This window comes from Scyliorhinus torazame, chromosome 9 (genome assembly GCF_047496885.1).
Source record: "Scyliorhinus torazame isolate Kashiwa2021f chromosome 9, sScyTor2.1, whole genome shotgun sequence".
Lineage (NCBI taxonomy): Eukaryota > Metazoa > Chordata > Chondrichthyes > Carcharhiniformes > Scyliorhinidae > Scyliorhinus > Scyliorhinus torazame.
This window is the reverse complement of record NC_092715.1, coordinates 14,615,690-14,642,698: the sequence shown is the minus strand read 5'-3', so window position 1 is coordinate 14,642,698 and position 27,009 is coordinate 14,615,690. Positions and strand designations below refer to the sequence as shown.

Below are 27,009 nucleotides of genomic sequence, written 5' to 3'. Positions count from 1 at the left end.
CTCCCCCCAGACTCACTCCCCCCCCGCAGACTCCCCCCCTCCCCCGACTACCTCCCCTCCCGCTCAGACTCACTCCCTCCCCCTCAGACTCACTCCCTCCACCCCCGACTCTCTCCCTCCCCCGCAGACTCTCTCCCTCCCCCCCAGACTCTCCCACCCCCCAAACTCCCTCCCTCCCCCCAAACTCACTCCCTCCCCCCCCCAGACTCAGTCCCTCCCCCCAGACTCCCTCCCTCCCCCCCAGACTCTCTCCCTCCCCCCAGACTCCCTCCCTCCCACCCAGGACTCACTCCCTCCCCCCCCAGACTCCCTCCTCCCCAGACTCCCTCCCTCCCCCCCAGACTACCTCCCTCCCCCCCAGACTCACTCCCTGCCCCCCAGACTCACTCCCTCCCCCCCGGACGCACTCCCTCCCCGCCAGACTCACTTCCCTCCCCCTCAGACTCACTCCCTCCCCCCCCAGACTCTCTCCCTCCCCCCAGACTCACTCCCTCCCTCCCCAGACTCACTCCCTCCCCCCCCAGACTACCTTCCTCCCCCCCAGACTCACTCCCTCCCCCCCAGACTCACTCCCTCCCCCTCAGACTCACTCCCTCCCCCTCAGACTCACTCCCTCCCCCCAGATTCCCTCCCCTCCCCCCCAGACTCACTCCCTACCCCCCCAGACTCACTCCCTACCCCCCCCAGACTCACTCCCTCCCCCCGCAGACACACTACCTCCCTTCCCCCCCAGACTCACTTCCCTTCCCTCAGACTCACTCCCTCCCCTCAGACTCACTCCCTCCCCCTCAGACTCACTCCCTCCCCCTCAGACTCACTCCCTCCCCCCCAGACTCACTCACTCCCCCCCCAGACTCACTCCCTCCCCCCCATACTCACGTCCCTCCCCCCCAGACTCAATCCCTCCCCCACAGACTCACTCCCTCCCCCCCAGACTCACTCCCTCCCCCCCAGAACTCCCTCCCTCCCCCAGACTTACACCCTCCCCCCAGACTACCTCCCTCCCCCAGACTCACTCCCTCCCCCCGCAGACTCACTCCCTCCCCCCCAGACTCACTCCCTCCCCCCAGACTGACTCCCTCCCCTCCAGACTCACTCCCTCCCCCCAGACTCCCTCCCTCCCCCAGACTTACTCCCTCCCCCCCAGGACTACCTCCCCTCCCCCCAGACTCACTCCCTCCCCCGCAGACTCCCTCCCTCCCCCAGACTCACTCCCTCCCCCGCAGACTCACTCCCTCCCCCCCAGACTCACTCCCTCCCCCTCAGACTCACTCCCTCCCCCTCAGACTCACTCCCTCCCCACCAGACTCTCTCCCTCCCCCCCGACTCACTCCCTCCCCCCCCAGACTCACTCCCTCCCCCCCAGACACACTCCCTACCCCCGCAGGCTCCCTCCCTCCCCCCCAGACTCAGTCCCTCCCTCCCAGACCAACTCTCTCCCCCCCAGACACACTCCCTCCCCCCAGACTCACTCCCTCCCCCCCACACTCACTCCCTCCCCCGCAGACTCCCTCCCTCCCCAGACTCACTCCCTCCCTCCCAGGCGGCACTCCTCCACCCAGACTACCTCCCTCCCCCCCAGACTCACTCCCTCCCCCTCAGACCTCACTCCCTCCCCCCCCACACTCACTCCCTCCCCCGCAGACTCCCTCCCTCCCCCAGACTCACTCCCTCCCCCCCAGACTCACTCCCTCGCCCTCAGACTCACTCCTCCCCGCAGACTGACTCCTCCCCCCCAGACTCACTCCCCTTCCCCCTCAGACTCACTCCCTCCCCCCCAGACTCTCTCCCTCTCCTCCAGACTCACTCCCTCCCCCCCAGACTCACTCCCTCCCTCCCCCAGACTCACTCCTCCCCCCCAGACTCACTCCCTCCCCCCCCAGACGACCTCCCTCCCCCCCCAGACTCACTCCCTACCCCTCAGACTCACTCCCTCCCCCCCAGACTCACTCCCTACCCCTCAGACTATCTCCTCCCCCCCAGACTCACTCCCTCCCCCTCAGACTCACTCCCTCCCCCCAGACTCTCTGCCTCCCCCCCCAGACTCCCTCCCCTTCCCCCCAGACTACTCCCTCCCCCCGCAGACACACTCCCTCCCCCCCAGACTACCTCCCCTCCCCCCCAGACTACCTCCCTCCCCCTCAGACTCACTCCCTCCCCCCCAGACTCACTCCCTCCCCCCCAGACTCACTCCCTCCCCACCAGACTCAATCCCTCCCCCTCAGGACTCACTCCCTCCCCCCCAGACTCACTCCCTCCCCCCCAGACTCACTCCCTCCCCCGCAGATTCACTCCCTCCCCCCCAGACTCACTGCCTCCCCCTCAGACTCTCTCCCTCCCCGCCAGACTCTCTCCTCCCCCCCCAGACTCACTCCCACCCCCCCAGACTCACTCCCACCCCCCCAGACTCACTCCCTACCCCCGCAGGCTCCCTCCTCCCCCAGACTCACTCCCTCCCCCCCAGACTACCTCTCTCCCCCCCAGACTCACTCCTCCCCCCAGACTTACTCCCTCCCCCCAGACTCCCTCCCTTCCCCAGACTCCCTCCCTCCCCCCCAGACTACCTCCCTCCCCCCCAGACTCGATCACTCCCTCCCCCTCAGACTCACTCCTTCCCCCCCAGACTCACTCCCTCCCCCAGACTCACTCCCTCCTCCCCCCAGACTCTCTCCCTCCCCCCCAGACTCCCTCCCTCCTCCCCAGACTCCCTCCCTCCCCCCAGACTCCCTCCCTCCCCCCCCAGACTCACTCCCTCCCCCCAGACTCAGTCCCTCCCCCCAGACTCACCCTCCCCCCAAACTCCCTCCCTCTCCCCAGACACACTCCCTCCCCCCCCAGACTCAGTCCCATCCCCCCAGACTCCCTCCCAACCCCCAGACTCTCTCCCTCCCCCCCAGATTCACTCCTCCCCCCAGACTCCCCCCTCCCCCCCCCCAGACTCACTCCCTCCCCCAGACTCCCTCCCTCGCCCAGACTTACTCCCTCCCCCAGACTATCTCCTCCCCCCCAGACTCACTCCCTCCTCCCCAGACTCACTCCCTCCCCCGCAGGCTCCCTCCCTCCCCCCCAGACTCACTCCCTCCCCCCCAGACTCACTCCCTCCCCCCCAGACTCTCCCCCTCCCCCCAGACTCTCCCTCTCCCCCAGACTCTCCCTCCCCCCAAACTCCCTCCCTCCCCCCCAGACTCACTCCCTCCCCCCCAGACTCACTCCCTCCCCCCAGACTCCCTCCCCTCCCCCCAGACTCACTCCCTCCCCCCAGACTCACTCCCTCCCCCAAGACTCACTCCCTCCCCCCAGACTCTCTCCTCCCCAGACTCACTCCCTCCCCCCAGACTCTCTCCCTCCCCCAGACTCACTCCCTCCCCCTCCCAGACGCACTCCCTCCCCCCCAGACTCACTCCCTCCCCCCCAGACGCACACCCTCCCCCCCAGACTCACTCCCTCCCCCCCAGACTCTCTCCCTCCCCCCCAGACTCACTCCCTCCCCCACAGACTCACTCCCTCCCCCCCAAACTCCCTCCCTCCCCCCCAGACTCACTCCCTCCCCCCCAGACTCACTCCCTCCCCCCAGACTCCCTCCCTCCCCCCCAGACTCACTCCCTCCCCCCAGACTCACTCCCTCCCCCAAGACTCACTCCCTCCCCCCAGACTCTCTCCCTCCCCCAGACTCACTCCCTCCCCCCCAGACTCTCTCCCTCCCCAGACTCACTCCCTCCCCTCCAGACGCACTCCCTCCCCCCCAGACTCACTCCCTCCCCCCCAGACGCACACCCTCCCCCCCAGACTCACTCCCTCCCCCCCAGACTCTCTCCCTCCCCCCCAGACTCACTCCCTCCCCCACAGACTCACTCCCTCCCCCCCAGACTCACTCCCTCCCCCCCAGACTCACTCCCTACCCCCCAGACTCACTCCCTACCCCCCCCAGACTCACTCCCTCCCCCCCAGACTCACTCCCTCCCCCCCAGACTCTCTCCCTCCCCCAGACTCACTCCCTCCCCTCCAGACGCACTCCCTCCCCCCCAGACTCACTCCCTCCCCCCCCAGACGCACTCCCTCCCCCCCAGACTCACTCCCTCCCCCCAGACTCTCTCCCTCCCCCCCCAGACTCACTCCCTCCCCCCCAGACTCACTCCCTCCCCCCCAGACTCACTCCCTCCCCCCGACTCACTCCCTCCCCCCCAGACTCACTCCCTCCCCCTCAGACTCACTCCCTCCCCCTCAGACTCACTCCCTCCCCCCCAGACTCACTCCCTCCCCCCAAACTCACTCCCCCCCCCCCCCCCGGACTCATTCCCTTCCCGCCCAGACTCACTCCCTCCCCCCCAGACTCACTCCCTCCCCCCCAGACTCACTCCCTCCCCCTCAGACTCACTCCCTCCCCCTCAGACTCTCTCCCTCCCCCCCAGACTCTCCCTCCCCCCAAACTCCCTCCCTCCCCCTCAGCCTCACTCCCTTCCCGCCCAGACTCACTCCCTCCCCCCCAGACTCACTCCCTCCCGCCCAGACTCACTCCCTCCCCCCCAGACTCACTCCCTCCCCCCCAGACTCTCTCCCTCCCCCAGACTCACTCCCTCCCCCAGACTCACTCCCTCCCCCTCAGACTCACTCCCTCCCCCCCAGACTCACTCCCTCCCCCCAAACTCACTCCCCCCCCCCCCCCGGACTCATTCCCTTCCCGCCCAGACTCACTCCCTCCCCCCCAGACTCACTCCCTCCCCCCAAACTCACTCCCCCCCCCCCCCCGGACTCATTCCCTTCCCGCCCAGACTCACTCCCTCCCCCTCAGACTCACTCCCTCCCCCCAAACTCACTCCCCCCCCCCCCCCGGACTCATTCCCTTCCCGCCCAGACTCACTCCCTCCCCCTCAGACTCACTCCCTCCCCCCAAACTCACTCCCCCCACCCCCCCGGACTCATTCCCTTCCCGCCCAGACTCACTCCCTCCCCCTCAGACTCACTCCCTCCGCCCAAACTCACTCCCCCCACCCCCCCGGAGTCATTCCCTTCCCGCCCAGACTCACTCCCACTCCCCACTCTCCACGTTCCCTTCTCCGCTCTCCTAAATGCTCTCTGTCTGTCTCCCCCCCTTGCTCTATCACTCCCCGCGCTCACTCTCTCTCTCTCTCTCTGCTTGATCTACTCACCCACTTTATCTCTATCTCTGCACTTTCTCGATCCCCCACTCTCTTTCTCTCTCTGTCCACTCTGCCCCCTCTCTCTGTCCGCCACTAACTCTCTTCTTCCCCAACCTTCCTTCAGCCTCCCTCCCCCTCTGCCCCATTCTCTCTCTCTCTCAATGTGAGGACATTTCTGATACCTTTGACATGGGACTGTACCTGCGACATATTCAGACGCAACAGCGTCTCGAGACTGACTGAAATGTTGGCATTGATGCCCACCTGCCCACGCAGATTTACTCGCCAAGAACTCAAGACTCTCGGAGAGGACCCACCGTTGAGATTATATGTGAATTCGTCCACCAACCGTGTGGCAACTTCAGATGAACTCTCATAGACCTCAGTTGTGAAGGACCCCTCGACTCGAGTCTGAAAAAAATCAAATCAAAACACCGGATACGTGGGGATGAAGAATATAAAATTGGGATCAAGAATTGTTACAACACCGGAATGCATTCGACCCATAATTCCTCGACTTCGTCTCTGCAAGAGCAATTCACTGAGGGCCGTCCTAACCGCTCGCTGTGTGAATCTGTCTCTCTCACTCTCAGACAGAACATTCCGGATCCTAACCACTCGCTGTGTGAATCTGTCTCCCTCACTCTCAGACAGAACATTCCGGATCCTAACCACTCGCTGTGTGAATCTGTCTCTCTCACTCTCAGACAGAACATTCCGGATCCTAACCACTCGCTGTGTGAATCTGTCTCTCTCACTCTCAGACAGAACATTCTGGATCCTAACCACTCGCTGTGTGAATCTATCTCTCTCACTCTCAGACAGAACATTCCGGATCCTAACCACTCGCTGTGTGAATCTGTCTCTCTCACTCTCAGACAGAACATTCCGGATCCTAACCACTCGCTGTGTGAATCTGTCTCTCTCACTCTCAGACAGAACATTCCGGATCCTAACCACTCGCTGTGTGAATCTCTCTCACTCTCAGACAGAACATTCCGGATCCTAACCACTCGCTGTGTGAATCTGTCTCTCTCGCTCTCAGACAGAACATTCCGGATCCTAACTGTGGTGTTGGGTGTTCTGACACACAGATGAGCCAACACGGTTGTATCTGGTACAACGCTATTTTATTCAAACTTACTATGTACAGTTTTGTCTTTGCACTCTGCACGTGGGGGTTCCCTGCTTGTGATGTTGTAACAGCTCTTCTCTGTTTCTTTGTCCCCAGACCTACTGACCACCAGGTGTCGTGCTCGTGCTTTTTATGTGGTTGGTGTTCTTGTCTGTGATTGGTTGTGGTGTTGTGTGCTCTGATTTGCCTGTTGGTGTGTCCATCATGATGTGTGTGTTTGAATATCATGACATCCCCCCTTTTTACAAAGATATGTGCCTACGTGGTAATAAATATGATCGTGTCGTGAGTGCATCTAAGAGTGTGTGTGTGTCGTGTGCAGCATGTGCATATGACGGAACTATGTACATGGGGCGATGTCGGGTGCGTCACATGAACCAAGTTGTACCATAACATAACATAAATGCGAACGAGAGAAGAAGAAAAAAAAACTTGAACAGTTGTCCAGTCAGACGACATCTGGAACGATAAACAACAACAGGTTATCATGTAAAATTGTGCAACTTGTTAAACATATGAACGGTATTATAAGTCCAGTCTAATGGGCTTGCGACGAGTTCGGGTTGACCGTCAGGGTGGCACACCACTCATCGGCTGGATTGATGGCATTGACCTTGTTGACATCGATGACGGAAACGCGGAAGGCATCCTGGTCATCTGCATCACTTAACTGGAAGTCTTGATGCGTGGGCTGGACGGTCCTGACTTGTCTGCGAGATTGTCGAGGATGCGCCGGATCCATGGGTTGAGCCGAACGACAGTGGGCTGCGTAGTGGCCCATCTTGCCACATCTGAGGCACTGTCGGTTTTTTGCAGGACATTGCCCTTTTAAATGTAGAGCTCCACAATTGCCGCACGTCATGACGTCACGGCGTTCGTTGCGCCACTGCGCATGCGCAGTGCGATCTTGCGGTGGGCGCGCCTGCGCAGTGCGTCCCTCGTTGTGGCCGTTATTTTTGGCGCGCACCTGCGCGGGAGACCGCGAAAAGCGCGGGAAGCGGCCGCTGTCGTCCGGGCCGTGGGTCGGGAAGTAATCGACGGCCTGGATGCGTTCGACGTCGTGGGCGGCCTGGCTTGCCGATTCGACGGCTGGGGACCCCCTCCGTGCCAACTCGGACGCCTGAAATCGGGCAAAACGGCAGGTAGCATTTTCGTGGAGGACACAGGCTTCCACAGCAGACGCTAAGGTGAGGCTTTTTATTTTAAGAAGCTGCTGGCGTAGGCCACTAGAGGCAACGCCAAAAACAATCTGGTCCCTGATCATGGACTCTGTGGTGGTGCCGTAACCGCAGGACTGCGCTAGAATCCGGAGGTGCGTCAAGAAGGGTTGAAAAAGCTCCTCCTTACCTTGCAGGCGTTGCTGAAAGAGGTATCTTTCAAAACTTTCATTTACTTCAACTTGAAAGTGCTGGTCCAGTTTGAGGATGACCGTGTCATAGTTGGATTGGTTTTCGCCTTCTTCGAACACCAGTGAGTTGAAGACGTCGGTGGCGTGCTGACCTGCGTAGAAGAGGAGCATTGCAATCTTCGTTTCATCCGAGGCACTCTGTTTTTCGGTGGCACGGATGTACAGGTCAAATCGCTGCCTGAAGAGCTTCCAATTGGTACCTAGGTTCCCCGCGACTTGCAACGGCTGCGGTTTGTCGGTGCGGTCCATATCCAGAATGGCAGGTTAGTAGGCAGGTATCGATCCACTCCTGTACCATGTGGTGTTGGGTGTTCTGACACACAGATGAGCCAACACGGTTGTATCTGGTACAACGCTATTTTATTCAAACTTACTATGTACAGTTTTGTCTTTGCACTCTGCACGTGGGGGTTCCCTGCTTGTGATGTTGTAACAGCTCTTCTCTGTTTCTTTGTCCCCAGACCTACTGACCACCAGGTGTCGTGCTCGTGCTTTTTATGTGGTTGGTGTTCTTGTCTGTGATTGGTTGTGGTGTTGTGTGCTCTGATTTGCCTGTTGGTGTGTCCATCATGATGTGTGTGTTTGAATATCATGACACTAACCACTCGCTGTGAGAATCTGTCTCTCTCACTCTCAGACAGAACATTCCGGATCCTAACCACTCGCTGTGTGAATCTGTCTCTCTCACTCTCAGACAGAACATTCCGGATCCTAACCACTCGCTGTGTGAATCTGTCTCCACCACACTCTCAGACGGAACATTCCGGATCCTAACCACTCGCTGTGTGAATCTGTCTCTCTGACTCTCAGACAGAACATTCCGGTTTCTAACCACTCACTGTGTGAATCTGTCTCTCTCACTCTCAGACCGAACATTCCGGATCCTAACCACTCGCTGTGTGAATCTGTCACTCTCACTCTCAGACAGAACATTCCGGATCCTAACCACTCGCTGTGTGAATCTGTCTCTCTCACTCTCAGACAGAACATTCCGGATCCTAACCACTCGCTGTGTGAATCTATCTCTCTCACTCTCAGACAGAACATTCCGGATCCTAACCACTCGCTGTGTGAATCTGTCTCTCTCACTCTCAGACAGAACATTCCGGATCCTAACCACTCGCTGTGTGAATCTGTCTCTCTCACTCTCAGACAGAACATTCCGGATTCTAACCACTCGCTGTGTGAATCTGTCTCTCTCACTCTCAGACAGAACATTCCGGATCCTAACCACTCGCTGTGTGAATCTGTCTCCACCACACTCTCAGACGGAACATTCCGGATCCTAACCACTCGCCGTGTGAATCTATCTCTCTCACTCTCAGACAGAACATTCCGGATCCTAACCACTCGCTGTGTGAATCTGTCTCTCTCACTCTCAGACAGAACATTCCGGATCCGAACCACTCGCTGTGTGACTCTGCCTCTCTCACTCTCAGACAGAACATTCCGGATCCTAACCTCTCGCTGTGTGAATCTGTCTCTCTCACTCTCAGATAGAACATTCCGGATCCTAACCACTCGCTGTGTGAATCTGTCTCCACTACACTCTCAGACAGAACATTCCGGATCCTAACCACTCGCTGTGTGAATCTGTCTCTCTCACTCTCAGACAGAACATTCCGGATCCTAACCACTAGCTGTGTGAATCTGTCTCTCTCACTCTCAGACAGAACATTCCGGATCCTAACCACTCGCTGTGTGAATCTGTCTCTCTCACTCTCAGACAGAACATTCCGGATCCTAACCACTCGCTGTGTGAATCTGTCTCTCTCACTCTCAGACAGAACATTCCGGATCCTAATCACTCGCTGTGTGAATCTGTCTCTCTCACTCTCAGACAGAATATTCCGGATCCTAACCACTCGCTGTGTGAATCTGTCTCTCTCACTCTCAGACAGAACATTCCGGATCCGAACCACTCGCTGTGTGAATCTGTCTCTCTCACTCTCGGACAGAACATTCCGGATCCTAACCACTCGCTGTGTGAATCTGTCTCTCTCACTCTCAGACAGAACATTCCGGATCCTAACCACTCGCTGTGTGAATCTGTCTCCACCACACTCTCAGACAGAACATTCCGGATCCTAACCACTCGCTGTGTGAATCTGTCTCTCTCACTCTCAGACAGAACATTCCGGATCCTAACCACTCGCTGTGTGAATCTGTCTCTCTCACTCTCAGACAGAATATTCCGGATCCTAACCACTCGCAGTGTGAATCTGTCTCTCTCACTCTCAGACAGAACATTCCGGATCCTAAACACTCGCTGTGTGAATCTGTCTCCAACACACTCTCAGACAGAACATTCCGGATCCTAACCACTCGCTGTGTGAATCTGTCTCTCTCACTCTCAGACAGAACATTCCGGATCCAAGCCACTCGCTGTGTGAATCTGTCTCTCTCACTCTCGGACAGAACATTCCGGATCCTAACCACTCGCTGTGTGAATTTATCTCTCTCACTCTCAGACAGAACATTCCGGATCCTAACCACTCGCTGTGTGAATCTGTCTCTCTCACTCTCAGACAGAACATTCCGGATCCTAACCGCTCGCTGTGTGAATCTGTCTCTCTCACTCTCAGACAGAACATTCCGGATCCTAACCGCTCGCTGTGTGAATCTGTCTCTCTCACTCTCAGACAGAACATTCCGGATCCTAACCACTCGCTGTGTGAATCTGTCTCTCTCACTCTCAGGCAGAACATTCCGGATCCTAACCACTCGCTGTGTGAATCTGTCTCCACCACAGTCTCAGACAGAACATTCCGGATCCTAACCACTCGCTGTGTGAATCTGTCTCTCTCACTCTCAGACAGAACATTCCGGATCCTAACCACAGTCTCAGACAGAACATTCCGGATCCTAACCACTCGCTGTGTGAATCTGTCTCTCTCACTCTCAGACAGAACATTCCGGACCCTAACCACTCGCTGTGTGAATCTGTCTCTCTCTCTCTCAGACAGAACATTCCGGATCCTAACCACTCGCTGCGTGAATCTGTCTCTCTCACTCTCAGACAGAACATTCCGGATCCTAACCACTCGCTGTGTGAATCTGTCTCTCTCACTCTCAGACAGAACATTCCGGATCCTAACCACTCGCTGTGTGAATCTGTCTCTCTCACTCTCAGACAGAACATTCCGGGTCCTAACCACTCGCTGTGTGAATCTGTCTCTCTCACTCTCAGACAGAACATTCCGGATCCTAACCACTCGCTGTGTGAATCTGTCTCTCTCACTCTCAGACAGAACATTCCGGATCCTAACCACTCGCTGTGTGAATCTGTCTCTCTCACTCTCAGACAGAACATTCTGGATCCCAACCACTCGCTGTGTGAATCTGTCTCTCTCACTCTCAGACAGAACATTCTGGATCCCAACCACTCGCTGTGTGAATCTGTCTCTCTCACTCTCAGACAGAACATTCCGGATCCTAACCACTCGCTGTGTGAATCTGTCTCTCTCGCTCTCAGACAGAACATTCCGGATCCTAACCACTCGCTGTGTGAATCTGTCTCTCTCACTCTCAGACAGAACATTCCGGATCCTAACCACTCGCTGTGTGAATCTGTCTCTCTCACTCTCAGACAGAACATTCCGGATCCTAACCACTCGCTGTGTGAATCGGTCTCTCTCACTCTCAGACAGAACATTCCGGATCCTAACCACTCGCTGTGTGAATCTGTCTCTCTCACTCTCAGACAGAACATTCCGGATCCTAACCGCTCGCTGTGTGAATCTGTCTCTCTCACTCTCGGACAGAACATTCCGGATCCTAACCACTCGCTGTGTGAATTTATCTCTCTCACTCTCAGACAGAACATTCCGGATCCTAACCACTCGCTGTGTGAATCTGTCTCTCTCACTCTCAGACAGAACATTCCGGATCCTAACCGCTCGCTGTGTGAATCTGTCTCTCTCACTCTCAGACAGAACATTCCGGATCCTAACCGCTCGCTGTGTGAATCTGTCTCTCTCACTCTCAGACAGAACATTCCGGATCCTAACCACTCGCTGTGTGAATCTGTCTCTCTCACTCTCAGACAGAACATTCCGGATCCTAACCACTCGCTGTGTGAATCGGTCTCTCTCACTCTCAGACAGAACATTCCGGATCCTAACCACTCGCTGTGTGAATCTGTCTCTCTCACTCTCAGACAGAACATTCCGGATCCTAACCACTCGCTGTGTGAATCTGTCTCCACCACACTCTCAGACAGAACATTCCGGATCCTAACCACTCGCTGTGTGAATCTGTCTCCACCACACTCTCAGACAGAACATTCCGGATCCTAACCACTCGCTGTGTGAATCTGTCTCTCTCTCTCTCAGACAGAACATTCCGGATCCTAACCACTCGCTGTGTGAATCTGTCTCTCTCTCAGACAGAACATTCCGGATCCTAACCACGCGCTGTGTGAATCTGCCTCTCTCACTCTCAGACAGAACATTCCGGATCCTAACCACTCGCTGTGTGAATCTGTCTGTCTCACTCTCAGACCGAACATTCCGGATCCTAACCACTCGCTGTGTGAATCTGCCTCTCTCACTCTCAGACAGAACATTCCGGATCCTAACCACTCGCTGTGTGAATCTGCCTCTCTCACTCTCAGACAGAACATTCCGGATCCTAACCACTCGCTGTGTGAATCTGTCTCTCTCACTCTCAGACAGAACATTCCGGATCCTAACCACTCGCTGTGTGAATCTGTCTCTCTCACTCTCAGACCGAACATTCCGGATCCTAACCACTCGCTGTGTGAATCTGTCTCTCTCACTCTCAGACAGAACATTCCGGATCCTAACCACTCGCTGTGTGAATCTGTCTCTCTCACTCTCAGACAGAACATTCCGGATCCTAACCACTCGCTGTGTGAATCTGTCTCTCTCACTCTCAGACAGAACATTCTGGATCCCAACCACTCGCTGTGTGAATCTGTCTCCACCACACTCTCAGACAGAACATTCCGGATCCTAACCACTCGCTGTGTGAATCTGTCTCTCTCACTCTCAGACAGAACATTCCGGATCCTAACCACTCGCTGTGTGAATCTGTCTGAACCACACTCTCAGACAGAACATTCCGGATCCTAACCACTCGCTGTGTGAATCTGTCTCTCTCACTCTCAGACAGAACATTCCGGATCCTAACCACTCGCTGTGTGAATCTGTCTCTCTCACTCTCAGACAGAACATTCCGGATCCTAACCACTCGCTGTGTGAATCTGTCTCTCTCACTCTCAGACAGAACATTCCGGATCCTAACCACTCGCTGTGTGAATCTGTCTCTCTCACTCTCAGACAGAACATTCCGGATCCTAACCACTCGCTGTGTGAATCTGTCTCTCTCACTCTCAGACAGAACATTCCGGATCCTAACCACTCGGTGTGTGAATCTGTCTCACTCTCAGACAGAACATTCCGGATCCTAACCACTCGCTGTGTGAATCTGCCTCTCTCACTCTCAGACAGAACATTCCGGATCCTAACCACTCGCTGTGTGAATCTGTCTCTCTCACTCTCAGACAGAACATTCCGGATCCCAACCACTCGCTGTGTGAATCTGCCTCTCTCACTCTCAGACAGAACATTCCGGATCCTAACCACTCGCTGTGTGAATCTGCCTCTCTCACTCTCAGACAGAACATTCCGGACCCTAACCACTCGCTGTGTGAATCTGTCTCTCTCACTCTCAGACAGGACATTCCGGATCCTAACCACTCGCTGTGTGAATCTGTCTCTCTCACTCTCAGACAGAACATTCCGGATCCTAACCACTCGCTGTGTGAATCTGCCTCTCTCACTCTCAGACAGAACATTCCGGATCCTAACCACTCGCTGTGTGAATCTGCCTCTCTCACTCTCAGACAGAACATTCCGGATCCTAACCACTCGCTGTGTGAATCTGTCTCTCTCACTCTCAGACAGGACATTCCGGATCCTAACCACTCGCTGTGTGAATCTGTCTCTCTCACTCTCAGACAGAACATTCCGGATCCTAACCACTCGCTGTGTGAATCTGTCTCTCTCACTCTCAGACAGAACATTCCGGATCCGAACCACTCGCTGTGTGAATCTGTCTCTCTCACTCTCAGACAGAACATTCCGGATCCTAACCACTCGCTGTGTGAATCTGTCTCTCTCACTCTCAGACAGAACATTCCGGATCCTAACCACTCGCTGTGTGAATCTGTCTCTCACTCTCAGACAGAACATTCCGGATCCTAACCACTCGCTGTGTGAATCTCTCTCTCTCTCAGACAGAACAATCCGGATCCTAACCACTCGCTGTGTGAATCTGTCTCTCTCGCTCTCAGACAGAACATTCCGGATCCTAACCACTCGCTGTGTGAATCTGTCTCTCTCACTCTCAGACAGAACATTCCGGATCCTAACCACTCGCTGCGTGAATCTGTCTCTCTCACTCTCAGACAGAACATTCCGGATCCTAACCACTCGCTGTGCGAATCTGTCTCTCTCTCAGACAGAACATTCCGGATCCTAACCACTCGCTGTGTGAATCTGCCTCTCTCACTCTCAGACAGAACATTCCGGATCCTAACCACTCGCTGTGTGTATCTGTCTCTCTCTCTCTCAGACAGAACATTCCGGATCCTAACCACTCGCTGTGTGAATCTGTCTCTCTCACTCTCAGACAGAACATTCCGGATCCTAACCACTCGCTGTGTGAATCTGTCTCTCTCACTCTCAGACAGAACATTCCGGATCCTAACCACTCGCTGTGTGAATCTCTCTCTCTCTCAGACAGAACATTCCGGATCCTAACCACTCGCTGTGTGAATCTGTCTCTCTCACTCTCAGACAGAACATTCCGGATCCTAACCACTCGCTGTGTGAATCTGTCTCTCTCTCTCTCAGACAGAACATTCCGGATCCTAACCACTCGCTGTGTGTATCTGTCTCTCTCTCTCTCAGACAGAACATTCCGGATCCTAACCACTCGCTGTGTGAATCTGTCTCTCTCACTCTCAGACAGAACATTCCGGATCCTAACCGCTCGCTGTGTGAATCTGTCTCTCTCAATCTCAGACAGAACATTCCGGATCCCAACCACTCGCTGTGTGAATCTGTCTCTCTCACTCTCAGACAGAACATTCCGGATCCTAACCACTCGCTGTGTGAATCTGTCTCTCACTCTCAGACAGAACATTCCGGATCCTAACCACTCGCTGTGTGAATCTGTCTCTCACTCTCAGACAGAACATTCCGGATCCTAACCACTCGCTGTGTGAATCTGTCTCTCTCACTCTCAGACAGAACATTCCGGATCCTAACCACTCGCTGTGTGAATCTCTCTCTCTCTCAGACAGAACATTCCGGATCCTAACCACTCGCTGTGTGAATCTGTCTCTCTCACTCTCAGACAGAACATTCCGGATCCTAACCACTCGCTGTGCGAATCTGTCTCTCTCACTCTCAGACAGAACATTCCGGATCCTAACCACTCGCTGTGTGAATCTGTCTCCACCACACTCTCAGACAGAACATTCCGGATCCTAACCACTCGCTGTGTGAATCTGTCTCTCTCACTCTCAGACAGAACATTCCGGATCCTAACCACTCGCTGCGTGAATCTGTCTCTCTCGCTCTCAGACAGAACATTCCGGATCCTAACCACTCGCTGCGTGAATCTGTCTCTCTCACTCTCAGACAGAACATTCCGGATCCTAACCACTCGCTGTGTGAATCTGTCTCTCTCACTCTCAGACAGAACATTCCGGATCCTAACCACTCGCTGTGTGAATCTCTCTCTCTCTCAGACAGAACATTCCGGATCCTAACCACTCGCTGTGTGAATCTGTCTCTCTCACTCTCAGACAGAACATTCCGGATCCTAACCACTCGCTGTGCGAATCTGTCTCTCTCACTCTCAGACAGAACATTCCGGATCCTAACCACTCGCTGTGTGAATCTGTCTCCACCACACTCTCAGACAGAACATTCCGGATCCTAACCACTCGCTGTGTGAATCTGTCTCTCTCACTCTCAGACAGAACATTCCGGATCCTAACCACTCGCTGCGTGAATCTGTCTCTCTCGCTCTCAGACAGAACATTCCGGATCCTAACCACTCGCTGTGTGAATCTGTCTCCACCACACTCTCAGACAGAACATTCCGGATCCTAACCACTCGCTGTGTGAATCTGTCTCTCTCACTCTCAGACAGAACATTCCGGATCCTAACCACTCGCTGTGTGAATCTGTCTCTCTCACTCTCAGACAGAACATTCCGGATCCTAACCACTCGCTGCGTGAATCTGTCTCTCTCACTCTCAGACAGAACATTCCGGATCCTAACCACTCGCTGCGTGAATCTGTCTCTCTCACTCTCAGACAGAACATTCCGGATCCTAACCACTCGCTGCGTGAATCTGTCTCTCTCACTCTCAGACAGAACATTCCGGATCCTAACTGAGGTACCCTCAATAATGATGCTTAGAGATTAAACAGTAAAGAAGGCTTTATTAGGCTAATAACTATGCTACAGATTTGGACGAGAGCTGGCTGCTATACAGACCATGAGGCAGGCCTTTATGTATGGCTCCCAGATGGGCGGAGCCAGAGGCGGAGTCCCCAGGGTTCCAAGCCTGGTCTTAAAGGGGACATCACCTTACATGATGATAAGGCAGTAACCGTTCATCACATTCACCCCCTGTTTAAAAAGGAGTCCGGCGGGGGTGAAGTGCCATCATAGGTCCATCCGTCTCGGAGGCCGGATCGTCCTCCTCGATCTCCTCAGTTCGGGCGGTGGTGCGGCGGGCACGGACATCCCGGTTGAGGGCACATCCGGGAGCACAGTGGTCGGAGCTTCGGTCCGGGTCGGGGCAGAGGAACTAGGCAGGGCCGGGGGTAGTGGAGCCGGGGCAGAGGAACTAGGCAGGGCCGGGGGTAGCGGAGCCGGCGCCGGCGGGGTGTGTAAAGGGGGGGCGCAAGGTGGGGCGCACGGTAGGAGCTCACCAACGGGTGGTAGGGCCGGAAGGGGGTGTGTTGTAGGGGGCGACGGGTCCTGCAGGGGAGCGGCGCGGGAAGGGGCGTCTGTGGTGGCGGATCCAGCGGGCGCCAGATCCCGGAGGGAAACCGTATCTTGCCTGCCGTCGGAGTACTCCACGTAGGCGTAACTGGGGTTGGCGTGGAGCAGTCGGACCTTTTCAACTAGGGGGTCCGTTTTATTGCTCCTCGCGTGCCTCCGGAGAAAAACAGGTCCCGGAGCCGTCAGCCAAGGTGGAAGCAAGACCCCGGAGGTAGACTTCCTGGGGAAGCGAAACAATCGCTCATGAGGGGTCTCATTTGTGGCCGTGAAGAGGAGTGACCTAATGGAGTGTAGGGCATCGGGTAGGACCTCCTGCCAGCGGGTGGTTGGGAGATTTCTCGACCGCAGGGCCAGAAGGACAGCCTTCCACACGGTCGGGTTCTCCCTCTCCACCTGCCCGTTTCCCCGTGGGTTATAGCTGGTCGTTCTGCTCGAGGCGATGCCTTTGCTGAGCAGATACTGACGCAGTTCATCGCTCATGAACGATGTACCCCGGTCGCTGTGGATATAAGCAGGGAAACCGAACAGGGTGAAGATGCTGTGCAGTGCCTTAATCACCGTGGCTGAGGTCATGTCGGTGCAGGGAATGGAGAATGGGAAACGGGAAAACTCATCGATCACGGTGAGGAAATAGGCATAACGGTTGGTGGACGGGAGGGGCCCCTTGAAGTCCACGCTCAGTCGCTCAAAGGGGCCCGAGGCCTTCACGAGCCGAACCTTGTCTGGCCGATAGAAGTGCGGTTTGCACTCCGCACAGACCTGGCAGGCCCTGACCATGGCCTTGACCTCCTTGGTTGAGTAAGGTAGGTTGCGGGACTTGATGAAATGGACAAGCCGGGTAACCCCCGGGTGGCAGAGGTCATTGTGGATGGCTTGCAGGCGGTCCTCCTGCGCGTTGGCGCATGTGCCGCGGGACAGGGCATCTGGGGGCTCGTTGAGCTCCCCTGGACGATACTTGATATCGTACGAGTAGGTGGAGAGTTCGATCCTCCACCTCAAAATTTTATCGTTCTTTATTTTGCCCCGTTGCGTATTATCGAACATATAGGCGACCGACCGTTGGTCGGTGACGAGGGTAAACCTACCGGCGAGGTAGTGTCTCCAGCGCCGCACAGCCTCCACAATGGCTTGTGCCTCCTTTTCGACTGCAGAGTGTCGAATCTCGGAGGCAGTGAGGGTTCGGGAGAAGAACGCTACTGGTCTGCCTCCTTGATTGAGGGTAGCAGCCAGGGCGATGTCTGATGCATCGCTCTCTACCTGGAAAGGGATGGTTTCATCCACCGCGTGCATGGCGGCCTTGATGATGTCGGCCTTGATGCGGTTGAAGGCCAATTGGGCCTCAGCCGAGAGGGGAAAAGTGGTGGTCTTTAGGAGTGGGCGGGCTTTGTCCGCATACTTGGGGACCCACTGGGCGTAATAGGAGAAAAGCCCCAAGCACCGTTTGAGGGCCTTGAGGCTGCAGGGGAGAGGGAGTTCCTTAAGTGGGCGCATGCGGTCGGGGTTGGGACCTAGGACCCCGTCTTCCACGACATAGCCGAGGATGGCCAGCCGGGTGGTGTGGAAAACGCATTTGCCCTCGTTATAGGTCAGGTTAAGGGCTCGGGCGGTCTGGAGGAACTTTTTGAGGTTAGCGTCATGGTCCTGCTGATCATGGCCGCAGATGGTGACATTGTCCAAGCACGGGTATGTAGCCCGCAAACCGTACTGGTCCACCATTTGGTCCATCGCCCTTTGAAAGACGGAGACCCCATTTGTGACACCAAAGGGGACCCTGAGGAAGTGGACGAGCCGGCCGGCTGCTTCGAAGGCAGTATAGGGGCGGTCTTTTGGTCGGATGGGGAGCTGGTGGTATGCAGATTTGAGGTCGACCGTGGAAAAGACTCGGTATTGGGCGATCCGATTTACCATTTCCGCGATGCGAGGAAGGGGGTACGCATCAAGCTGCGTGAATCGGTTTATGGTCTGGCTATAATCCACGACCATCCGTTTCTTCTCCCCGGACCGGACTACCACCACTTGCGCTCTCCAAGGGCTGTTGCTCGCCTCGATGACCCCCTCTCCCAGTAAACGCTGGACCTCTGACTTGATAAAAGCCATATCTTGGGCACTGTAGCGCCGGCTCCTGGTGGCGACGGGCTTACAGTCGGGAGTGAGGTTCGCGAATAGCGAGGGGGGTGCGACTTTTAGTGTCGCAAGGCAGCACACCGTAAGGGGGGGCAAGGGTCCGCCGAACTTCAGTGTCAGGCTTCGGTGGCTGCACTGGAAATCCAGTCCGAGCAGCAGGGGGGCACAGAGGTGAGGGAGGATATAAAATTTGAAACGGGTGTATTTGGCACCCTGGATCGAGAGATCCGCAATACAGTACCCCGTGATTTGTACCGAGTGGGACCCAGATGCGAGGGCTATGGTTTGGGATGTGGGATGGGTGCGTAGGGAGCAGCGCCTTACCGTTTCAGGGTGGATAAAGCTCTCCGTGCTCCCGGAGTCGAAGAGGCATGCAGTGTCGTGCCCGTTCACCTGGACATGCATCATGGAGTCCTGCAGGTGTTTTGGCCGAGTTTGATCGAGGGTGATCGCACCCAGTCGCGGGTAGTCGGAGTCGTAAAATGGCCGCTGCCATTGGTCGCACGTGTCGGGTCGAGAAGATGGCCGCTCCCATGATTCGCACGAGGCTGATGACGCGTCAGAAGAGGACGTGTCGGGTCGGTGCGCAGCAGCATTGCGAGGCCTGCGGGCCTGGGAGCCCGATTTTCGGGCCGGCTGTTCTTTGTTTTTCTGGCCCCTGGGTCTGGCCAGGCAGACCCTCGCAAAGTGCCCTTTCTTCCTGCAGTCGCTGCAGATCGCGGAGCGGGCTGGGGAGCGTGGGTGTGGGTGCTGGCCCTGCCCGCAGAAGTAGCAAGGTGTGCCCCCATGGTGAGCGGGTCGCCGCGTGGCGCAGGCCTGTAATACGGGCGAGTCTGAGGAAGTCCGGGGGGGGCTGGCAGAGTCCGCGGGGTACGTACCCAAGTTGTGTCGGGCCACCTCCAGCGAGGAGGCGAGCGTTAGCGTCTCCTGGAGGTCTTTTGCCCCATTTTCGAGCAGTCGCTGCCGGATGTAGGTCGAGCGGATGCCGGACACGAAAGAATCTCTGATGTGCAGGTTCATATGGACTTCCCCTGTCACATCCTGATGGTCACAGTCCCTGGCCAGCGCGGTGAGTTTCTCAACAAACCCGTCGAGCGATTCCCCCGAGCGCTGCCGGCAGGTAGAGAGCAGATGCCGGGCGTGCACCTCATTGACGGGTTTGACAAACTGCTTGCGGAGCAACTCAATCGCTTCCTCATAACTCGTCGCCTTTTCGAGCGTGGCGGAGATTCTGTGACTCACCCGGGCGTGGAGTAGACGCAGCTTGCGTGGCCCCAGGATGGGAGTCTCTGCGGAGTCCAGGTAGGCCTCGAAGCACCGCAGCCAGTATTTAAAAATTTCCTTTGCCTCCGGCGTTCGTGCTTCCAGATTGAGCTTCTCTGGTTTTAGGCCTGCGTCCATCCTGAATCTAGTTTAGACTAATAAATTGAGGTACCCTCAATAATGATGCTTAGAGATTAAACTGTAAAGAAGGCTTTATTAGGCTAATAACTATGCTACAGATTTGGACGAGAGCTGACTGCTATACAGGCCATGAGGCAGGCCTTTATGTATGGCTCCCAGATGGGCGGAGCCAGAGGCGGAGTCCCCTGTGTTCCAAGCCTGGTCTTAAAGGGGACATCACCTTACATGATGATAAGGCAGTAACCGTTCATCACACTAACCACTCGCTGTGTGAATCTGTCTCTCTCACTCTCAGACAGAACATTCCGGATCCTAACCACTCGCTGTGTGAATCTGTCTCTCTCACTCTCAGACAGAACATTCCAGATCCTAACCACTCGCTGTGTGAATCTGTCTCACTCGCAGACAGAACATTCCGGATCCTAACCACTCGCTGTGTGAATCTGTCTCTCTCACTCTCAGACAGAACATTCCGGATCCTAACCACTCGCTGTGTGAATCTGTCTCTCTCACTCTCAGACAGAACATTCCGGATCCTAACCACTCGCTGTGTGAATCTGTCTCTCTCACTCTCAGACAGAACATTCCGGATCCTAACCACTCGCTGTGTGAATCTGTCTCTCTCACTCTCAGACAGAACATTCCCGATCCTAACCACTCGCTGTGTGAATCTGTCTCTCTCACTCTCAGACAGAACATTCCAGATCCTAACCACTCGCTGTGTGAATCTGTCTCTCTCACTCTCAGACAGAACATTCCAGATCCCAACCACTCGCTGTGTGAATCTGTCTCTCTCACTCTCAGACAGAACATTCCAGATCCTAACCACTCGCTGTGTGAATCTGTCTCTCTCACTCTCAGACAGAACATTCCGGATCCCAACCACTCGCTGTGTGAATCTGTCTCTCTCACTCTCAGACAGAACATTCCGGATCCTAACCACTCGCTGTGTGAATCTGTCTCTCTCACTCTCAGACAGAACATTCCGGATCCGAACCAATCTCTGTGTGAATCTGTCTCCACCACACTCTCAGACAGAACATTCCGGATCCTAACCACTCGCTGTGTGAATCTATCTCTCTCACTCTCAGACAGAACATTCCGGATCCTAACCACTGGCTGTGTGAATCTGTCTCTCTCACTCTCAGACAGAACATTCCGGATCCTAACCACTCGCTGTGTGAATCTGCCTCTCTCACTCTCAGACAGAACATTCCGGATCCTAACCACTCGCTGTGTGAATCTGTCTCTCTCACTCTCAGACAGAACATTCCGGATCCTAACCACTCGCTGTGTGAATCTGTCTCTCTCACTCTCAGACAGAACATTCCGGATCATAAGAACATAAGAACTAGGAGCAGGAGTAGGCCATCTGGCCCCTCGAGCCTGCTCCGCCATTCAATGAGATCATGGCTGATCTTTTGTGGACTCAGCTCCACTTTCCGGCCCGAACACCATAACCCTTAATCCCTTTATTCTTCAAAAAACTATCTATCTTTATCTTAAAAACATTTAATGAAGGAGCCTCTACTGCTTCACTGGGCAAGGAATTCCATAGATTCACAACCCTTTGGGTGAAGAAGTTCCTCCTAAACTCAGTCCTAAATCTACTTCCCCTTATTTTGAGGCTATGCCCCCTAGTTCTGCTTTCAGCCGCCAGTGGAAACAACCTGCCCGCATCTATCCTATCTATTCCCTTCATAATCTTATATGTTTCTATAAGATCCCCCCTCATCCTTCTAAATTCCAACGAGTACAGTCCCAGTCTACTCAACCTCTCCTCGTAATCCAACCCCTTCAGCTCTGGGATTAACCTAGTGAATCTCCTCTGCACACCCTCCAGTGCCAGTATGTCCTTTCTCAAGTAAGGAGACCAAAACTGAACACAATACTCCAGGTGTGGCCTCACTAACACCTTATACAATTGCAGCATAACCTCCCTAGTCTTAAACTCCATCCATCTAGCAATGAAGGACAAAATTCCATTTGCCTTCTTAATCACCTGTTGCACCTGAAAACCAACTTTCTGCGACTCATGCACGAGCACACCCAGGTCTCTCTGCACAGCAGCATGTTTTAATTTTTTATCATTTAAATAATAATCCCTTTTGCCGTTGTTCTTACCAAAATGGATAACCTCACATTTGTCAACATTGTATTCCATCTGCCAGACCCTAGCCCATTCACTTAGCCTGTCCAAATCCCTCTGCACTTTTTGCTTTACCACTTATCTTAGTGTCGTCTGCAAACTTGGACACATTGCCCTTGGTCCCCAACTCCAAATCATCTATGTAAATTGTGAACAGTTGTGGGCCCAACACTGATCCCTGAGGGACACCACTAGCTACTGATTGCCAACCAGAGAAACACCCATTTATCCCCACTCTTTGCTTTCTATTAATTAACCAATCCTCTATCCATGCTCCTACTTTCCCCTTAATGCCATGCATCTTTATCTTATGCAACAACCTTTTGTGTGGCACCTTGTCAAAGGCTTTCTGGAAATCCAGATATACCACATCCATTGGCTCCCCGTTATCTACCGCACTGTTAATGTCCTCAAAAAATTCCACTAAATTAGTTAGGCACGACCTGCCCTTTTTGAACCCATGCTGCGTCTGTCCAATGGGACAATTTCCATCCAGATGCCTCGCTATTTCTTCCTTGATGATAGATTCCAGCATCTTCCCTACTACCGAAGTTAAGCTCACTGGCCTATAATTACCCACTTTCTGCCTACCTCCTTTTTTAAACAGTGGTGTCACGTTTGCTAATTTCCAATCCGCCGGGACCACCCCAGAGTCTAGTGAATTTTGGTAAATTATCACTAGTGCATTTGCAATTTCCCTTGCCATCTCTTTTAGCACTCTGGGGTGCATTCCATCAGGGCCAGGAGACTTGTCTACCTTTAGCCCCATTAGCTTGCCCATCACTACCTCCTTGGTGATATCAATCCTCTCAAGGTCCTCACCTGTCATAGCCTCATTTCCATCAGTCACTGGTATGTTATTTGTGTCTTCCACTGTGAAGACCGACCCAAAAAACCTGTTCAGTTCCTCAGCCATTTCCTCATCTCCCATTATTAAATCTCCCTTCTCATCCTCTAAAGGACCAATATTTACCTTAGCCACTCTTTTTTGTTTTATGTATTTGTAGAAACTTTTACTATCTGTTTTTATATTCTGAGCAAGTTTACTCTCATAATCTATCTTACTCTTCTTTATAGCTTTTTTAGTAGCTTTCTGTTGCCCCCTAAAGATTTCCCAGTCCTCTAGTCTCCCTCTGATCTTTGCTACTTTGTCTGTTTTTTCCTTCAATTTGATACTCTCCCTTATTTCCTTAGATATCCACGGTCGATTTTCCCTCTTTTTACCGTCCTTCCTTTTTGTTGGTATAAACCTTTGCTGGGCACTGTGAAAAATCACTTGGAAGGTTCTCCACTGTTCCTCAACTGCGGGAGAAGGCTCTCACTGTCCACCCTATCTAACCCCCTGATCATTTTGTATGCCTCTATTAAGTCTCCTCTTAACCTTCTTCTCTCCAACGAAAACAACCTCAAGTCCATCAGCCTTTCCTCATAAGATTTTCCCTCCATACCAGGCAACATCCTGGTAAATCTCCTCTGCACCCGCTCCAAAGCCTCCACGTCCTTCCTATAATGCAGTGACCAGAACTGTACGCAATACTCCAAATGCGGCCGAACCAGAGTTTTGTACAGCTGCAACATGACCTCCTGACTCCGGAACTCAACCCCTCTACCAATAAAGGCCAACACTCCATAGGCCTTCTTCACCACCCTATCAACCTGGGTGGCAACTTTCAGGGATCTATGTACATGGACACCTAGATCCCTCTGCTCATCCACACTTCCAAGAACTTTACCATTAGCCAAATATTCCGCATTCCTGTTATTCCTTCCAAAGTGAATCACCTCACATTTCTCTACATTAAACTCCATTTGCCACCTCTCAGCCCAGCTCTGCAGCTTATCTATATCCCTCTGTAACCTGCTACATCCTTCCACACTATCGACAACACCACCGACTTTAGTATCGTCTGCAAATTTACTCACCCACCCTTCTGCGCCTTCCTCTAGGTCATTGATAAAAATGACAAACAGCAACGGCCCCAGAACAGATCCTTGTGGTACTCCACTTGTAACTGAACTCCATTCTGAACATTTCCCATCAACCACCACCCTCTGTCTTCTTTCAGCTAGCCAATTTCTGTTCCACATCTCTAAATCACCCTCAATCCCCAGCCTCCGTATTTTCTGCAATAGCCTACCGTGGGGAACCTTATCAAACGCTTTGCTGAAATCCATATACACCACATCAACTGCTCTACCCTCGTCTACCTGTTCAGTCACCTTCTCAAAGAACTCGATAAGGTTTGTGAGGCATGACCTACCCTTCACAAAGCCATGCTGACTATCCCTGATCATATTATTCCTATCTAGATGATTATAAATCTTGTCTCTTATAATCCCCTCCAAGACGTTACCCACTACAGACGTGAGGCTCACCGGTCTATATTTGCCGGGGTTGTCTCTGCTCCCCTTTTTGAACAAAGGGACCACATTTGCTATTCTCCAGTCCTCTGGCACTATTCCTGTAGCCAATGATTTTTAAAAAAAAATATGTTTTATTGAAATTTTTTTCCCAAACAACAATTTTTCCCCTCTTACAAAGCAAACGCAACAATAACAATACAGAAATTTTTAACAATACACAAGTAACAAAACCCCTTTATCTTTGACCTAAACTTAACTAAACCCCCCCCCCCCCCCCTCCCCCCCCCCCTTCCCCCTGGGTCGCTGCTGCTGGTCATCTGTCTTCCCTCTAAGTTCCCCTAGGTAGTCGAGAAATGGCTGCCACTGCCTGGTGAACCCTTGAGCCGATCCTCTCAGGGCAAACTTTATCTGCTCCAGTTTAATGAACCCCGCCATATCATTTACCCAGGCGTCCAGTCCGGGGGGTTTCGCCTCCTTCCACATGAGTAGGATCCTGCGCCGGGCTACTAGGGACGCAAAGACCACAACGTCGGCCTCTTTCGCCTCCTGCACTCCCGGCTCTTCCGCAACTCCAAATAGAGCTAACCCCCAGCCTGGTTTGACCCGGGCCTTCACCACCCGCGAAATCACTCCCGTCACTCCCTTCCAATACCCTTCCAGTGCCGGGCACGCCCAAAACATATGTGCGTGGTTTGCCGGGCTCCCGCCACACCTCCCACATTTGTCCTCCACTCCAAAGAACCTGCTCAATCTTGCTCCCGTTATGTGTGCTCTATGTAACACCTTAAATTGAATCAGGCTAAGCCTGGCACATGAGGAAGAGGAATTTACCCTGCTTAGGGCATCAGCCCACATACCCTCCTCTATCTCCTCCCCTAGTTCTTCTTCCCACTTTCCTTTTAGTTCGCCCACCGACTCCTCCCCCTCTTCCCTCATCTCTCGGTAAATCTCTGACACCTTGCCCTCTCCGACTCACACCCCTGAAAGCACCCTGTCCTGTATCCCCTGTGTCGGGAGCAACGGAAATTCCCTCACCTGTTGTCTAGTAAACGCCCTCACCTGCATATATCTCAAGAAATTTCCCCGGGGCAACTTATACTTTTCCTCCAATGCTCCCAAGCTCGCAAAAGTCCCATCTATAAATAAATCTCCCACCCTCCTAATTCCCAACTGGAACCAGCTCTGAAATCCTCCATCCATTCTTCCTGGGGCGAACCTATGGTTGTTCCTGATTGGGGACCCCACCAGGGCTCCCCGCACCCCTCTCTGTCGCCTCCACTGTCCCCAGATATTCAATGATGCCGCCACCACCGGGTTCGTGGTAAACTTTTTAGGTGAGATCGGTAGCGGCGCCGTCACCAGCGCCTCTAAACTCGTCCCTTTACAGGACTTTCTCTCCAGTCTTTTCCACGCCGCTCCCTCACCCTCCATCATCCATTTACGTATCATTGCCACATTGGCGGCCCAATAGTAATCGCCCAAGTTCGGTAGTGCCAATCCTCCTCTGTCCCTACTACGCTGAAGGAACCCCCTCCTTACTCTCGGAACTTTCCCTGCCCACACGAAGCTCGTGATGCTCCTGTCTATTTTATTAAAAAAGGTCTTGGTGATTAGTATAGGGAGACATTGAAATACAAATAAGAACCTCGGGAGGACCATCATCTTAATTGCTTGCACCCTGCCATGGAGGCTGCATGTCCCACCTCTTGAAGTCCTCCTCCATTTGTTCTACCAACCGTGTCAGATTAAGTCTGTGCAAGGTTCCCCAGCTCCTAGCGATCTGAATCCCCAGGTATCGGAAGTTTCTTTCCACTTTCCTTAGAGGCAAGCCTTCTATCTCTCTACTCTGGTCCCCTGGATGTATCACAAATAATTCACTCTTCCCCATGTTTAGCCTATACCCCGAGAAATCCCCGAACCCCTCAAAATTCGCATAACCTCTATCATCCCCCCCGCTGGGTCCGACACGTATATCCTGTAGCCAATGATGACATAAAAATCAAAGCCAATGGTCCAGCAATCTCTTCCCTGGCCTCCCAGAGAATCCTAGGATAAATCCCATCAGGACCCGGGGACTTATCTATTTTCAGCCTGTCCAGAATTGCCAACACCTCTTCCCTACGTACCTCAATGCCATCTATTCTATTAGCCTGGGTCTCAGCATTCTCCTCCACAACATTATCTTTTTCCTGAGTGAATACTGACGAAAAATATTCATTTAGTATCTCGCCTA

General features: G+C 54.1%; 1 protein-coding gene across 3 annotated transcripts in view; it reads right to left on the bottom strand.

The window, feature by feature from the left end:
- Nucleotides 1-27,009, bottom strand: part of c9 (complement component 9) — a 132,857-nt gene that overhangs the window by 66,306 nt on the left and 39,542 nt on the right. For all 3 annotated transcript variants that reach the window (XM_072515614.1, XM_072515616.1, XM_072515615.1), the window contains exon 6: nt 5,340-5,549. In XM_072515614.1, coding sequence (XP_072371715.1) covers nt 5,340-5,549 — 210 coding nt within the window. The remainder of the gene's footprint in view (nt 1-5,339; nt 5,550-27,009) is intronic.